Genomic DNA, 15,494 nt, shown 5'->3' with positions numbered 1-15,494 from the left:
GCCTTGTCCGACGAGGAGGATGCAGGGGGTTACAAGGATGGGCAGGAAATGTGGCCCGGGCAGGCATGGGAGGCTGCACAATATGTGTGCCTGTGCCGACATTCACAGGAATCTCTTATCACTTCCAGGTTCACTGAATATGGGGCTGGCCAGCGGCACAGACATCCCATCCCACCCCCAATATACTCCTCCCCCGCCCCGGCTGAACACCCATTCCCCCCCTCCCATGAACACCCTCCCAGTGCCACCCCCCTCTCCCCTGTGAAATTCCCTCTGTGGGGTGTGGCAGGCGGGGAGGTAGGGGGTATGGGGTGGAGAGGGATGGGAGCAGTGAGCACTGGCTGAACTGGGGTTCCTGGCCCAGGTTCACCCACAACATCCACCCATATACCCTTTGCCACCGACGTGTTGAGCTATGACGGTCAAGGTGATGGTCGCCCTGAACCTTATGCAATGGGGCCCTTCCAGGCGCCGAGTGGGGACCTGTCCAGAATCTCCCAAACCTCTACAGCCAGCCTGGCCCAGCCTATCCCTTACATCCTTCTGACAGAGCACCGAGGTAGGTTTAAACGTTGTTAACATGTGCTTATTGTGAAATGGTGAACATATATGACAGGTTTGTGCTCTAGCTCCTAATGCTATACTGTGCCCTGTACCTGATCCAACATAACTAATGTCTAACTTTCTGGCCTTACTGGCCCCAATGCTACACCCAGTAGATCCCCAGGTGGTCTGTCAGAAGTGGGGGCAGCCTGTTGCTATTCCTGCCCTGTGTTCTAGGTCCCCTTTGGCAGCCGTCTTCTGGGGCGACTGGGCCTGGATGGGCCCGGCTGCTGCTTGGGTGTCCCAGTGTCATGGTGCCACTCTGTTCTGCCGGCTGCCCATCAGATCTGCCAGGGACAGGAGGGAACAGTCAGAGGTGTTGTGGTGTTCTAGCACCACCACTGCAGGAGTCACAGGCACAGGCCCCATCACCTCCTCCTCCCTCGGGGGGAGTGGGGGCCTAATGGCCCCCAGGCTACTCCTTGGTATGGGGGTGCATGTGGAGATATCCCCTGAGGCACCCCCGCCACCTGGCGCTGCCAGTCTTGAAGGCCCGCCACCGTCTCAGCCAGGGTCTCAATGCTCTCGGCCATGGAGCACAGGAGGTGGACCACCTGCCTCTGACAGTGTGCCACACCACCCAGTGAATGCACCACCACCTTCTAGGTCTGTGCCACACCAGCCAGTGACTGTGCCACCTCTCTCTAGGTCTGTGCCACATGAGTTAGTGACTGTGCCACCACCCTCTGTGTCTGGTTCAGGTGCGCCACCGCTCAGGTAATGCCACCAATGCCCTCAGCCATGACCCGCTGTGACTGGGCCACGCTCTGGACCATCGCTGTAATGTCCAGCTGGCCCTGGCACATGGTTGTCTGTGACATGGTAGCCATGTCCTGTGCCTCAGCCACCACCCAAACAGAATGCCCCTGGCCTTGGACATCCTGACCCATGGCCTTCACCCCCAAGGCCTTCACCGCGGATGCCACACTTGCAGGGTTGGCCTGGGTGGCAGGCATGGATGGCACTGCCTCCTGCTGCTGCACGGGGCTAGACTCTTCCAATTGCACCTGCAGGTGCTGGATTGTTGCTAACAGCCCCTCAATTAGTCCTCGGCTCTGTGTCTGCACCTCCACTATTAATGAGCCTGCCCTTTCCAGAAGCCCGGAACTCATCCGGATGGCATCTAGTCCCTGGATTTTTAGCCGCTGTCTGACCACCCCCTCGAGGTTCCTCCCTCCATCTGACTTACAGCAGCATGTGTGTGGTGTGGATCAAATGGTGCCCCCAGGAGCCTCTTCTCTAAAGTGTCCAACTGAAGTGAGTGTCTCTAGGATGGTGGAAGGTGTTGGAGACAGCTATGACGGGAAGTCAGTGTCATCTTGGACTAGTGCTCCAGGATGTCACGGGCTGTGTTTTGAGGGCTCCCGTCGCTGCCGTGTCCTACTCCTCCTTGCTGATATCTGCTGGGGGGTGGGCCGCTCGACACCAGAAGGGCCTGCCTCATTGCCAGGTGATTCTATAAGGCATGACACATGATTGGATTGTGGGTTGGAGTGGTGGGTGGTCATGTAGGGGAGTGTGGGGGTGGCAATGGGGCTGGGGACACATGTACCATGGGGAACTGCAGCTCAGCGGCGTCTCAATTTCTCGCCCAATGCCGACCTCCTCCTTGGCGACTGCCCTCTCTCCAGGCCCACCAATCAGGTCCAGTGCCTGCTACTCCGCTGTGGTAAGGGGCCACAGGTCCAGCAGTCCATTTCCAGTCTTTTCCCTCTCCCGGCTGTTGTGGTCCACCTTATCGTGTCTGGGGGGTAGACAGAACGTGCACAGTGTTAGGCAGCCGGATGCATGCAGCCCAGGGGGTGGGCAGCTGGTGGCCTTTGTGACCAGGGCACCCGGTATGGGTGCTGATAAGTGGAGTAGTAGGGCCGGGGGGAGGTCTGGTCACCCTCCGGGAGGGGAGGGGGTTACGGGTGGGTGGGATGAGGTTTGGTGCCAGTGGCACAGTAATGTCTACTCACCCTGGTCGCCCTGAGGAGGTTCTGCAGTTTTATGCGGCACTGATGGCCAGCCCAGGTGGTGGGGCCCACGGCGCTCATGGTGTCTGCCACCTGAGCCCAGGCCCGGTGTACGGCAGTGGGTGGCAACCTCCTTCCCAACCAAGGGTACAGGGTAGCCTGCCTCTCCTCCATGGTGTCTGGCAGGGTGTCGAGCTCAGAGTACATGAACCGGGGTGCTGCTCTCTGTGCTGCCATCTTGTTTGCTGGGATGAGTGTGTGTGGGGATTGGAGTGCTAATATGCAGCTGCAGCTTGTCAGTCTCTTCAGTGCCAATCCCGACCCTGGAGAATCTGACACCATTTTTCATTGGAACCGCTCGTGTTCCACGTGGTGTTGGTGCTAACCCATTAACGCTTGTTGAATTGCTCTGGGTGTGGCACCAATTTTGTTGCCATTCAGTCCACGATTCTATCCTGGAGTCAACACTTACTTTCTGAAACGGAGAATCGCGCCAAGGATTTTTTTCAAATGCAGACCCACAGTTTGGGAAGCCTTGCATTTAACTTTCTTAACAACAATCACAACTGCTATGCAACCTTCAATGATTTGTGGACATTCACCTCCAAGTCCCTCAGGTCTGCAGCCCCGTAGAATTGTTCTGTTTATTTTATATTGTCTCTCCACATTCTTCCTACCAAAATGAATCACTTTTAACTTCTCTGGGTAAAGTTTCACCGTGCGCCCATTCCAACCTGCCTATGTCCTTGTGAATTTTAATACTAACTTCACTGTTCAGAATACTTCCAAATTTCGTCATCTGCAAATTATGAAACTGCCCTTGCTAGATTAACATATATCAAGAAATCAAGAATAGCAGGGGTCCTAACAGTGACCCCACTAAAAACCTTCCTCCAGGCCAACTAAAAACAACCACTACTCTTTGTTTCCAGCTACTTAGCCAATTTTATGTCCATCTTGCTACTGTCCATTTTATTCCATGATCTCTCACTTTACTCACAAGTCTGTGCTGCACTTTATCAAATGTCCTTTGGAAGTCCATGTACACCACATCAACTGTATTACCCACATCTACTTCTCAGTTACATCATCAAATATTCAAGCACGAATAGCCCTCATCTAATCCACCCGGTTTTCCTTAATTAATTCGCATTTGCCCAAGCCATCCATAATTTTGTCCCAAATTGTATTTTCGAAAAGCCTCCCCACCACCAAGGTTGAACGGACTGACCTGGGGTTGCTGTGCTTTCTTCACAATTTTTGAGCAAGGGATTACGTTTGTAATTCTCCAGTCCTCTGGCACCAAACGTTTATCCAAGGAGGATTGAAAATTGTGGCCAATGCCTCCACCATTTCCATTTTCCCCTCAGTATCCTCTGATGCATCTCACCCTGTCTTGGTGAGGTGCTTTACAGGAGAATTTGGTGCTTGATGAAGTTGGTTATTATTAGATGGTGGCCTCTCCTATTTCCACTGAATGAACTGAACGGAGGGGTCACCCCCGGCTGCCAGTGCAATCCCCTCTCGCTGCTGATTATTATTCTGAAGGTGACTGTTGTTATTTCCACATTGGACAGTAGGTGGCGCATTTGGCTCTCGCCGACTAAATGTAGCAAGGCTCCCTCAATGGGAGTTGGTTTTTGACACCGAGACATGAAAGTAACGATCAGAACCTTCATGTAGGGGGCGAGTCTGCAGCGTGTTGGGTCGTGTTGTGTCCAATGCCGATAGATCATGGTCGAAAGTGACAAAGACAAGCAGATATACCGTGCCAAGTTATCAGGATCTTAAATCCACGCGGAGTCCACTCGATGTTGACAATTGGAGAGGTTTTAGTATCCTCTGTCGCTCGAAATACGCAACCAAACCATTGAGGCTGTTGCACTTAAACTTCGTGAAAAAGGATTTAGGTAAACATATTTTAATCCGTCTATAAATTCTGATGCAAAATAAAATTCCTTTAAAATATTTTTATTTATCAGAACTAAGTCCAGGCTGACGCGTGAGGCTGTTGCTTGCACAATGTAAAAAAACAAATGACCTTTGTTCCTTTGAAACGATTACACACAAATAATTCGTTAAGATTTACCCGGAATCACATTGGCAGAGAGAAAACGTCAGGGATATTGTCGTTTATGTTGCGAGTTAAAGGTCAATGAACTTAATAAATAGGCTCCCATTCAACAGGTTAGGAAAATCGAAGCAAGAAAATAACTTTGCTGAAATTACTGAGCAAAGAGCCTTTGCATTGCATTCCTTCCTATTTGTTTAAATCACTTTTTAAATGTTGGGTACATGCAATTATATATGCTCTAGCTGAGGTGCCCTGTTTTCGCGTACTGCAGGAATAGTTGGCGGACAGGTAAATAATTAGGTGAGAGATTATATAGTTGATGTTGGTAGCGACAGTATCCTAATCCTTAGTTTTTATTTGCAAGCACAGGAGTTTCTTTAGGGACGCTTGTGATCATCTGTGTGTTTAGTTTAAATCACCCTGGATGTGTTTCAATGTGTTTGTGGAATGCTTTAGAAATCAACAGGAGAGATCACATAATCATTTAGAAAGTACAAACTGTTGGGAATTTGGAAATTGACTGGCATTTGGAATTGACAGCTGTTGTCCACGCTTGCTGTTGCTTTACCAGGAACATGCCAGCCCAGCACCTGTTGCAGCACACCAACGTTATATGCTGAATACTACACTTCTTACATACAATTAAACCTCGCCCCGGTTTCTTGAATTACAAATTGGTGATCGCGGGGGAAGGCATGCCATTCCGGTCACTTGCAGAAAATGTACATCAGCAAAACGATGAATATCTGCACTGGTTCTCAAAACCATTCTGCTGTCAGCGTGAACCAGCGCCAGGCGGGATCAAACTGCTCATTTCAACAAATCATTCATATGTCCAAATTCCCAACACAGTAAACACACATAGAAAAACTATGCGTTTGGCAAGAACGTTTAACATCGATAACGTAAGCAGCTAAACCGTGTGTGGGCATTGAGCTATGCAGCCACATTACGTCCTGTGTAGCAGCACTGTGCACTAATAGACTATCTTGAAACATAAACGTTGGGAATCAAATGGGCCCTTTGAAAATGCAAGTTTGAATGAAGAAAATGAGCAGGCGATGTGATTCCAGGAAATAGCATTTCGCTTGAAGTTCTTAATGATCTTAAACCGCTCGAAATAGATCGGCGAGTCAAGTCTAAATGTGGAGGGAGCTCATTGCCATAATTGTGGAACATTGCGGGTAACATGATGTTACAAGGATCTGCAAAGATTTATTATATAACAGCGAGGACTAGCAGCTAGCGGCCTTACTCCGATTGTCCAGAACCTACCCTGCCACACCAGGCATCACTTGGAGAAGTTCTGATTGGATCCAATAAAAGTTTGGAATGATCTATTTTGTGGTTGTAATGTACGTTTTTTGAAATTCTTGCCTTAAACCGCTAAGAAGAAACGGGACCATGCTTCTTAGTGATGTGAATAATGTTTTCCAAGATGCACACATGTAATTCTGAATCGTAGCCAGCACAAAATTAACATCTGGGCAATATTGGAAAATCCGGCAAGTGTTGCATTTGAGAATGTATCAGGAGAAACGGCGATGTATGAATCCAGTTTAATCTGGATATAAAATTGCAAAGAAGGTGGTGATTTTTCAAAAAGGACGCAGCGTTTGAAATTGGGCGCATTTTCAACCAATCTGGGATTGCAAATATTACAAAAAGTATATTGTTTTCAGCGGCCATAACGCATTGTTCACACCGAATGTGTATGTTCGGTGACGATGGGGAAAGCTCCTCAAGATAATAGGTGGAGCAGGGTTCCAGTAATGATATTCTGTCTCTCAGAAATAAATCTGAAGCTGATTTATTTTATGAGCTGTGACTGGACTGGCTGTGGTGAGGAAGCTGAAAGTGAACCGATTTGTCAGATTACTGTAATACCGCGGCTTCCCTTTGCTGTTTTCTGTTCATTCACAATTAAAGTTGTCTGCTCATTTTCCCCCGACACAGTACACATCAATTTAAAATGTCCAGCATGTTAAACCATTCCTGTTACCAAACAGATAAACCTACCGCAGTTAGCTAGTTGAATCCTTGGAGTTATTCTTCATGCATTTCATTGGTAAATAGATGGGGATACTTATAACCTCCCACGCTAGGAAATCCATATATTTGACGAGAGAGCTAGCTTAAAAAGTGGGTAAAGTATATATTACAGAAGCTGTTTTAGGTGGCCGAGATCATTATTCAGTAAATTCACCAGCCAATGGAAAGTCGAATTGGCAATTTTAATTGAACAAAATAAGCTGTAAGAACCTGACACCAGTCAAATGCAATGTGTGTTTCAATAAAGCGTTCTACTGAATCTCGACTGGACGGAACGTCAGATAATGCAACCTAGGGATGGAACTGACGATATAGAGTCGCGTCCTGGAAAACATTGTACGGACACAATTCGATTAATAAATAGCGAAAATCGGTGACATTCTTTAAATCATAGGATATAAAATATTGGTGATTGCAGTGATTAAAGATAGGAATTGCAGCCGGAGTGATCTTGCTGTAGGGATTGACGTTTCACTGGGTGATCTCTGATCTCTAATGTGAATTGCAGGCTGGGTGATCTTGCTGGTGGGATTGAAGTTTCACTGGGTGATCTCTGATGTGAATTACAGGCTGGATGGTCTTACTGGTGGGATTGAAGTTTCACTGGGTGATCTCTGATCTCGAATGTGAATTACAGGCTGGGTGATCTTGCTGTTGGGTTTAGAGTTTCACTGGGTGATCTCTGATCTCTAATGTGAATTGCAGGCTGGGTGATCTTGCTGGTGGGATTGAAGTTTCACTGGGTGATCTCTGATCTCTAATGTGAATTACAGGCTGGATGATCTTGCGTTGGGATTGAAGTTTCACTGGGTGATCCCTGATCTCTAATGTGAATTACAGGCTGGATGATCTTGCGTTGGGATTGAAGTTTCACTCGGTGACGTCTGATCTCTCATGTGAATTGCAGGCTGGGTGATCTTGCTGGTGGGATTGAAGTTTCACTGGGTGATCTCTGATCTCTGATGTGAATTACAGGCTGGATGATCTTACTGGTGGGATTGAAGTTTCACTGGGTGATTTCTGATCTCTAATGTGAATTACAGGCTGGGTGATCTTGCTGTTGGGTTTAGAGTTTCACTGGGTGATCTCTGATCTCTAATGTGAATTGCAGGCTGGGTGATCTTGCTGTTGGGATTGAAGTTTCACTGGGTGATCTCTGATCTCTGATGTGAATTACAGGCTGGATGATCTTACTGGTGGGATTGAAGTTTCACTGGGTGATCTCTGGTCTCTAATGTGAATTACAGGCTGGGTGATCTTGCTGTTGGGTTTAGAGTTTCACTGGGTGATCTCTGATCTCTAATGTGAATTGCAGGCTGGGTGATCTTGCTGTTGGGATTGAAGTTTCACTGGGTGATCTCTGGTCTCTAATGTGAATTACAGGCTGGATGATCTTGCTGTTGGGATTGAAGTTTCACTGGGTGATCTCTGGCTGGTCCCTTTAAGAGGAGCCCGGGGCTCTTCACCTAGAGAGAACCCAGCTCGCCCCTGACGTCAGAGCCACGTGACGCCCCCTGTCGGATAAATGTCTATTGGCAGCAGATTGAGGAGAGAAGAGCTTTCCGCAGTCTGCCTCAACCCGGCCAACTTTAAAAAAAAACTTAACAGCCAGCCTCGATCGGCTGGGCAGCCATATCCAACCCACATGCATTTGTATGTAATAGGACCCGGCCAGACAGTGATAACAACACCAACGGAGAAGCAAACTACTGTAGCAATCTGCAAAGTGGTCGATGAGAAATAAAGAGAACAGACCTCTTGGAAAGGGCTGCGGAATCCCTGATAGCGACTTGTTCTGTTAGCCATTCTGAGCCACTCCGCTAGGGGGGTCTGGGAGACTGGAGATTTCCTACCGACAGAAGCATTGAAGAAACTGGGCCGATCACTTCAACAATGACTCTAGGTGCCGATATGTCTGATCATTCTCTGCTCTCCGAGGATACGGATATTGATGTGGTCGGTGATATGAACGGCACAGAGGGGAAATATGGCAGCTTCCCCTCGGACAATGATTCCGATGATAACCTGAGCAGAAACCCTTGTGAGAATGTGGAGTCGCCGGACTTGTCCAGCGGATCTGATGCCAGCACAATCCGGGGAAGTGACAAGCTGTGTAAGAGTGCTCTGGTTAAACCTCCTTATTCCTACATCGCTCTGATCACCATGGCTATCCTCCAGAGCCCAAAGAAAAGACTGACACTCAGTGAAATCTGTGAGTTTATCAGCAACCGTTTCCCATATTACAGAGAAAAGTTTCCTGCTTGGCAAAACTCCATCCGACATAATCTGTCTCTTAACGACTGCTTCGTGAAAATCCCCCGGGAGCCGGGTAATCCCGGCAAAGGCAACTACTGGACCCTGGACCCGGACTCTGCAGACATGTTTGACAACGGCAGCTTCCTACGCCGGAGAAAACGGTTCAAAAGGCAGCAACCGTCCGAGATCTTGAGAGAGCACAGCAGCTTCCTGCCCAGTTTTGGATATGGACCCTATGGCTGCGGCTATGGCATCCAGCTGCAGAATTTCCACCACCCCCATCACCATCCTTCACCGAGCACATTCCCGTTCCAATCGCCACACTGCGCAGTGCCACCTCCAGCCTCAATGTTCCCCACTCCAGCCATCCCCTCGCTTTTACACGGCGGCGACCTAACCAGGAAGTCCTTCTACCCGCAGCTAAGTCCCACTCTACCCAGCCTGCAAGGATTGAAAGCCGACCCCAGCCAGTCGAGGCCTTCCTTCTCCATAGACAATATCATCGGGGCTGCTCCATCGAATGCCCCCGGGTCGCCCTATCCAACCCCGACTGGAAGTCAAGCCCAGGTACTGGCAATGTTAACTCCGGCACTCACACAGTCCCAGAACCCGCTGAACTTAACACACGAGAATGTTCCACAGACTGGACAGAACTTTACAAGTAAACTCACAAATCTTAACACCTGTCACTATTAAATGTCTCGGCCCGCGTCAGGTAGGAATGATACATTTTTGAATATTTGGAACCACACAAATATTTCTGTTCTGGAAAAAAAAGACAAAATATATTTATCATTTGTATATATGTAAAATTCAATGAATGCGTGGGGAATACTGAATTCTTAATGTCATCTTTTATTGTGTCCAGTGTACTGAACGTTTTTGATCCACTATCTTGTTCGAGCACTGTCCAAGGACGGTTAGGAACACTCAGGATTATCGAACCGATCTTTGATGTAAATTTCATGGAATAATTTGACGAAAGGAAAATTAATAAATGATTTTTTAATATTTCAGTTATCTTTAAAGTCTAGTCCCTAATCTGATTTTTTTTGTTGTAATTATTTGTATATAGATATAGGAAAGATGTACAACGCACGCACTTCCAGCCTGCTGTCCCGTTGGGTTGTGCATTGCTCTATTTTATAAGGGATGCCTGTGAATGATACAGTGCTGTTTGTTTTTAAATGTCTATCAGGTCTTTCGTGTAAATTAATAAATGTGTTGAACTCTGAAAAATGTCTTGACATGCATTTGTATATAATATTTGCACATCAAATTGCAAACCTACTTTTTAAACTCAGTGTGCTACCGATTTGCAATTATCTTCACAGCGCGGAGGGATGGCGTTAATACTTTACACTTCAAGTTAGTCATATTCTGCCAGATACAATGATATTAACAATGGAAATGTCCAACAACAAAAAAAAGTGCGTGTTTTCGAGTTTGCTGGATTATTTGGTAAATTCCAGGTTTATGACAGAAATGACACTGCTCTCATTAACCGTGCCGGAGGAAAGTAGCTCAGGCGCCAGTTTAGTTCAACTCAAGGGTCAAGCGACCCTCGTCATGTAGCGTTGGTGAAACTGAAACGCGCGTGTTGGACCATTTAAGCTCGAATGAACATCTTCCACATTTAACAAAAATGGTCATGGTTAACTTACAGCTGGATGCAAATTTTTTAATTCGCAATTTCCGCTTAGAAAAGGAAACTAAAAGATCAACCAAAATATTCACTGTTAATGACGTGTAGGAGCTGGTCTTTTTCTATTCAAACGTCTAATCATTTCATCAGAAGAGTCCGTATTCCAATGTGTTTTTTTTTGTACGGGACATCAAATGGCCGAAGGGCAGTTTTTGAATGGGGTAGCTATCGACTAGAGTAGAAAAGTTTCATGAATTTTACAAAGCTGCTTATTTCCATCAACCCTAAAGTTCAGCTGGAATCTCCATTTTAGTTCACCTGTACCTTGGTTGGTATTTTCCTGCAGTTGGTTGGATAGGTTGCTCGAAGAATTTGCACACTTTGGGCATTGGTTGGAACTGCTCTTTCCCAATTCCTCCCACACCAGTGGCTTGTTGGTCGATCTGGTTTGAGATTCTATTTTCTGGGCAGCACTAATTTGCAGAAGCTTTGTATCTGCTGTAATCCACATAAAGGGCTGGAGTTTGTTTATATTGCTGACAATGCCTCGTCCTGAATAAACGACGCTCAGTGAGCGGTCCCAGATCCAGCTCACACATTTGCTGTTGAAAAGCGATCTTCCCTCAGACAGTTGGGTTGTCTTTTATGTTTGTGTTTGTTTGCCTGTACAAAGGTTGCTTAAGACTCGGGGATCCGCGCGACGGGAGAAAATAGACGGGCAATGAATCTATTTTAAAAGTTTGCCAACTGCATGTTTGGCTTTGAATTGTAAATGCATTTTATTTGCTGGGACTCTGTGCGAACTGCTACATTACTGCGTATGGGTTTGTTGACACGCTCATTACCCCAAGGTAGCTCTTTTTGAAGCCTTTGATGATGCTGAAATATGTGTTCTCTGTAGTTTAAGTCCTCAAGATGTCAGTACAACTGTTTTTAATTACTGACAGCAGTCTGTACATATCGGCCGCATAATTTCGGCTAATTGGCAAAAATGAAGACAATCGTCGAGGATGAACCACAGGATAGAAAGAACACGCCCAATTAAAAATAGCCTCCTTCTTGATGAGATACAATTAAAAACAGAATTCCAATCAATTCGTCAAGTTTTTAAAAAAATTGTTCTACTTTTTTGTACTCTGTTTCGCGCTTCCCTGCTATCGTTGGTATTTGGTGTCTATAAGTAACTTAAGACGGATTGAAACCTACAGTAAAGTAGACAAACTCTTTAAAAAAAAAGCTACTCCCTTAAGTTTCCTGCAGGGAATATTTATTTCCAGCAAGTATGTTCTAACAGTGCAAATTGTTTTCTTCCAAATTGATCCTTTTTCTATTAGTTTACAAACTGAGCTGGGCGTGGGGGGGGGGGGGGGGGGGGGAGTTATACCCACTGGATTAGTTAAAGTGACATGAAAACAAGCTTCTGTTTCTTTTTATTGCAGACTTCCAGCATCCGCAGCATTTTATTTTCGAAGTTAATGTAACAGATTGTGTCATTTGAGGACGTTTATTTCAAATGATTTTTTAGCATTAAGAAAACAAAAGTTGTTAGTCTTATTAATGATAAAGTCTGATTTTAAATGCTCGGGAAGGTGCCCTTTGCAGGGCATTGTTGGGAGTTCGAATTAAAACTACGGGTTTAATCCATTTTAAAAATGCAATCAATCTGTGTAGTTCTCGGGCTTTTAAAGATGGCCATTATTTTTATTCCTACTTGTAACAGATTGGGAACACATCTGAAATGTATATCCATATCGTTCCTTAAGGGAGAAGTGCCGCCGCCTCGCTTTTTCGCTTGCGTTTGAATGTTGCCATACAAATAAACTGTGAAGAGGGTTCTTCATACAAATCTTTGGATGGCAACTGAAGCAGTCCACGCACACGGTGTGCGGTATGCACAGCAAGGAGCCACACGCACGAAATAGGAGCTTTCGCCTTCAGCCTAAATCTTTTAAGGACCATGTTAATAAGGGATTATTTGCAATAACAGCAATAAAACCCCCTTAACAGAAACCCAGCCCCTATTTGTAGTAGACTGTGTAAATTCAAATTATTGTTCAATGGGTCGTCACGGGCGCTGAAGGTTGGGTTGTCTTAACCCAAGTAAATACTGCTAAATGTACAGCTTAACGTCCGCTTCATAGAGTTTAGAGTTTCAGCCCTCCCCCTCCGCATTCTGAAGGGGCTTTTGCCTATTAACTGGATCACAGGGTTCTTCTGAAAATGGCTTCAGCGTTGATTAGGGGGATTTTGTTTTCCCAGCCACGAGCTGGAAAGGGGAGTTTGTCTGTTTGATACCAAGTGTGTGGCTGTTGGGGGAAGCAGCGGAAGTGTGTTAGAAATGAAGGATGTGTTGACTTGAGGCGGAACATTGAGGATAGGCATCTGGCTGGCATTTAGTCGACTCTGCCCACGCTGCGGCCGTAAGCAGAGCCCAAACCGTATGAACCTACACTTTAATGAGATTTATGAGGCAGAAGTACCAGTTTCTCAGTGATGAAATTTGAATGCTGTTGATATTGATAATTAGATATATACAATACTGTAAACAACTACTAATGACATGTAGCTTGCAGTTACCAAAAAAGCCGAATAGAACATTTGGCAAATGTGATTGGTGGTCTTTTCTGGCCCATATTTCCTGGGGTTCATTTTGAATATATATTGAAAATGTAAACTGTTTCTTAGAGTCTACGGTGGACATAATGGTCTTCTAAGTTTATTCATGATTCACGTTTCTAACCACAACCCCCTATCCCCTGCATTTTGCGTTCAAAAGAATCTGAAATTTTAAACCAATTAAGATGTGGGCAGGAAATCAGATTTAGTGTCGGGATTAACCTGGCCAACACACAGCTGCTTTGTATAACACAGAAGAGCAATCCTGATGGTACCAAATCTAATACTGAATCAATTTTGCCATCACCAAGCTTTAAGACATATTCGCCTTTTCAAATATACAGATGATTAATTTGGACGCCGATGCTTTACATCCGTATATATAAAGATACACTTTCAAAGGTATTCCGGGCGATCTTGTGCGCGCTTTATTAAGGAAGTGTCTTCATTTCCTCTCAATTCGGAATATGGGACGCACTTTACATTTTGAAGATAAACATTCAAATCGATTGCTCTAACCCCAGAAAACATGTTTCCAAATCCACATCATTTAGGTTTTCTTTTCTTTTGCAAGCAGGCCAATCTTCCAAACGAAGCAAATAATGTTAGTTGACAGGAGAAAGTACAGCTCAATTAGGGGATTTAAATGGCGTCCTCTTTAATGTAAGGTTACAACAACAACAAAAAATATATTGTTTTTATTCCATTGCAATAGATCTGACAAACAAATCCCTTACCGAGTTAGCAATGTTGCACTGAAGTGTCATTGTCCTTTTCATAAGCTGATATGATATCTAAATAAGAGCTTCTGCCCGCGGTCTCCTGCAACAGGTGCCGGGTTCGCTCCCAACAAGAGGGCTTTCTTTGATCCTGAGATTATTGGTGTCATCCATCCGAACTCAATTCAGATGCAAATCGCGTCAGTTCGAATCCTGCTTTGATGGTGTGGCCCAAGTGTAACGATTGTTGTGGGGCTGGGGTGTGTGTGTGGTGGGTAAACGCAGTTATTCGACTGTATTAAGACATCGGATCCTCGCAATGATTGTTATCAAAGGAGGACTCGGAATGTTAAAGTGAAAGGAGAAAAAGTCTCCAGGCGAAAGTTGTTCTATTAAAAAGAACGGGGCAAGGATCAAGCAGATAGGAAACGTAACAATCCTTCCTATATTTTTTTGTGTGTATCCCTCTGAAGAACTACAGGCTGATTGTTCGCTGGAACGGCGTGCTGTATTTATGGAGTCATTTATTATAGTAATATTTGATTAACATCGCCACAAAAATCTTTGCTCATTTTCTCCACGTGTTCTTTCTGTGTAGAACAGGAGGGACCATACTAAACAATGAGACAATATTTTTTCCAAAGAATGAGGCCTCATTCTCAACACTTTGTAATAAGTTGCTTTAGATTACAAGCTCCACCATTCATTTTCCGCCCGTAATGCTACTGTCTATTTTCGAAAGCGACCTTCCATTTCACATATGATAATATTCAAAGGGGTCCAGAAACCGAATTTACACCCGTACCTTCAAAACGAAAACACTTGACAGCGGATGACAAATCATTGAAGAAACAAAGTGCTAACTTACGGTTTTTTGACACTTCCACCCCCCCCCCCCCCCCCGCCCCCCACCCACTGACTGACAAATTAAGACACCTGCCCTCGTCATTTACCCAGACATAGTGAGAGTAAACCCGCCAGCACTTGGAAATGGGCTGCAGATTTATACAGCGGCCCTCTTCCCGTAAAACGCACGTTCTTCCCACAGACCTGATTTTTAAAAATTAACTAAGCAAAATCATTTTCGCAGGTGATGTTTTCACTGGCAAACCTCATGAGCGGCTTTTTACTTCAGGTTTGAGTTGGCCAAGATTAAAGGCTTGAAGTCAAATGTGCATGATGTTCTGTGTTGATAGGTATGGCTCCAAAGCCCTGCGATGCGTTTGATGTCAATGGTCGATGCCCCTGTGCCTAACGCAGGGCCCTTTTCATAAGACGCCGTTATTTTATAAATTGTCGAGGGTCACATTATAACAACGCCGATATATTCGTGGAACTTACCTCGATCACAGGGGTTGAAATGCGGAATTGAATCTTGAAAAGTCGCAAGGAAACGCGGACAGGAATCCTGTTGCAACAGTTGATGTTCACATATGAAATAAAAACAGCTGAAGAAGTGATTCAATGTGGTTTACGGTAAGTTAACCACAGACTGCAATGGTAAATAAAACAAAAGAGACCCGTGCACTATTTAATGATCTATGACAGTGTTTTGGGAAGAAAATCTGAAT

The 15,494-nt window shown here is 45.4% G+C and overlaps 1 protein-coding gene across 1 annotated transcript; it reads left to right on the top strand.

Moving 5' to 3' along the window:
* Positions 1-8,250: 8,250 nt before the first annotated feature.
* foxd2 (forkhead box D2) lies at positions 8,251-10,182 on the top strand. Its single transcript, XM_038794310.1, has one exon. The coding sequence runs from the start codon at positions 8,581-8,583 to the stop codon at positions 9,637-9,639; it is 1,059 nt and encodes a 352-aa protein (XP_038650238.1). The 5' UTR covers positions 8,251-8,580; the 3' UTR covers positions 9,640-10,182.
* The last annotated feature ends 5,312 nt before the right edge of the window (positions 10,183-15,494 follow it).

Source organism: Scyliorhinus canicula, chromosome 4, assembly GCF_902713615.1.
Source record: "Scyliorhinus canicula chromosome 4, sScyCan1.1, whole genome shotgun sequence".
NCBI lineage: Eukaryota > Metazoa > Chordata > Chondrichthyes > Carcharhiniformes > Scyliorhinidae > Scyliorhinus > Scyliorhinus canicula.
The sequence above is the reverse complement of the archived record's forward strand: the minus strand, read 5'-3'. Positions and strand labels throughout refer to the sequence as shown.

Coding starts and splice junctions, on each gene's coding strand:
- foxd2 (XM_038794310.1), top strand. CDS start 8,581: ATGACTCTAGGTGCCGATATGTCTGATCATTCTCTGCTCTCCGAGGAT.